This window comes from Amphimedon queenslandica, unplaced genomic scaffold (assembly GCF_000090795.2).
Source record: "Amphimedon queenslandica unplaced genomic scaffold, v1.1 AMPQUscaffold_13047, whole genome shotgun sequence".
Taxonomy (NCBI): Eukaryota; Metazoa; Porifera; class Demospongiae; order Haplosclerida; family Niphatidae; genus Amphimedon; species Amphimedon queenslandica.
Window position 1 is genome coordinate 33,743 of NW_003546717.1, and position 1,994 is coordinate 35,736.

General features: G+C 31.9%; 2 protein-coding genes across 2 annotated transcripts in view; both read left to right on the forward strand.

Annotated features, from left to right (window-relative positions):
* The first annotated feature begins 312 nt into the window (after positions 1-312).
* On the forward strand, positions 313-1,791 carry LOC109585565 (uncharacterized). The gene is made up of 4 exons (XM_020001683.1): positions 313-346; positions 392-688; positions 745-780; positions 828-1,791. Exon 4 carries the CDS (start codon positions 845-847, stop codon positions 1,343-1,345), a length of 501 nt encoding a protein of 166 aa, XP_019857242.1. The 5' UTR covers positions 313-346; positions 392-688; positions 745-780; positions 828-844; the 3' UTR covers positions 1,346-1,791.
* An 85-nt stretch (positions 1,792-1,876) lies between these two features.
* The window catches only part of LOC109585563 (deleted in malignant brain tumors 1 protein-like), a 4,489-nt gene continuing 4,371 nt past the window's right edge, over positions 1,877-1,994 (forward strand). The window contains exon 1 of the mRNA XM_020001682.1: positions 1,877-1,911. Coding sequence (XP_019857241.1) covers positions 1,877-1,911 — 35 coding nt within the window. The remainder of the gene's footprint in view (positions 1,912-1,994) is intronic.

Here is a 1,994-nt window from a genome sequence, read left to right on the forward strand (position 1 = left end):
ATATGCACATATTAGTTACTTTACCATGATAAAGACGTGTAATAATAATTATTATTATGCATTATTATAGATCTGGTTGATCTTCTTGATTTATTGAAGAGATGTAGTCTTCCAGATACAAATTGGCATGAGCTTGGACTGAGACTAGGACTAAGCAAGAATACACTGGATGCTATTGAAATGAAGCACCATGGTGATGTATCTCGCTGTATGACAGAGTGCCTCTCCCAATGGCTACGTAGAGCTGATAATGTTGACAGTAGAGGAGGAGCTACCTTTGACTCACTGTCAGATGCTCTTAAATCTATGAATGAAACTGCTGTAGCTGAGAAGTTAAATCAAGAAAGTAAGTTGATACTATCACTATTAGTATTGTACTGTGTTTATATAGAACTACTACCTGCTCTGGCTGTTAGTTTATATAACAGTTACTATCCACTCCTCTCTCAGTCTCTCTCTGATCCTGTCAGTTTAGCTAGGTTGCTTCAAAGAGAGGGTGTCATAACAGGACAAGTATTGGCTAGTGTGGAATCAGCTAGTCCCTCTGTTCCTAATCAACGTGAAGTCCTGTTAGCTGCCATTAGAGAAGCTATTCAAAGCAAGTATAGTTTACTACAAACATTTGCTAGTGTGTTGTGCAAGTTCACTGATAATGTACAGCTAGGAAAGTCATTGCTGCGAGATTATGGTGAGGAATCTATAATGAATGATTTTATTTTGCCTTGTCTTGTCTGTTTATTGTAGATAAGCATCTTCCTATTATTTATGAACATGTTAAAGGTAATAATTATTTATTATTATATATAATTACGATTATGTACATATAGTTGAGATTCCTGTTTCAATGAGTATATCACAAGAATTCAGTTCAATAAGAGCTTCATTTGGAAGGATGCAGTATAAAGTACACAAAGCTATATTGAAGAAACCTCCTGTTATAGAGGACATAAAATTGCTAATAATTTCATGCAATTCCAATGTAAAGGCAAAGCTAGCTGAGTGCAATGATATATCGAGTGTAGTACATGTGATTGAAGGAGAGTGTTCATTGACTGATATTGAACTGTTAGAAACTGTAGTTGAAGAATTTGAAGTCACTGAAGCTGAAAGATACATTGAACAATACAAGAAAGAACTTGAAGAGTCATGCCATTCACTGTCAGTTGATCTTTGCTTGAAGGAGAAGTTCGATGCTGTCAATACAAGTCCTTCCGTTAAATGTGAAACAGTTAGTTACATCTTTGACTGGAGACCTGACGAAAAGGAATTGAAAGATATTGCTGATATTCTTGCCAAGACGTCTGGTAAATTGGTGGAGATACAGTTTATTAATACTGGTAATTGATTTATATTTGTGCATGATATGAGCCACTATTTTAATTTTTGTGTGAAATAATGATATTAAATTTTTAATTTTATGATATGAGCCACTTAATTTTTGTGTGAAATAATGATATTAAATTCTTAATTTTATGATATGAGCCACTTAATTTTTGTGTGAAATAATGATATTAAATTCTTAATTTTATGATATGAGCCACTTAATTTTTGTGTGAAATAATGATATTAAATTCTTAATTTTATGATATGAGCCACTTAATTTTTGTGTGAAATAATGATATTAAATTCTTAATTTTATGATATGAGCCACTTAATTTTTGTGTGAAATAATGATATTAAATTCTTAATTTTATGATATGAGCCACTTAATTTTTGTGTGAAATAATGATATTAAATTCTTAATTTTATGATATGAGCCACTTAATTTTTGTGTGAAATAATGATATTAAATTTTTAATTTTATGGGTCATTCATAGTCCATAGCATCACCATCATTATACTCTTGATAGCATGCATTACTGCATTACTCTATAAAATGTATGATCAAGGCATAATCCATTATCATAGATAGCATTATTATGCATATTAAGCCACACCTCTCTAGCTCTTAACACAGTGCATAACACTTCAAAGCTGTGGCTCTATCTTGTGCT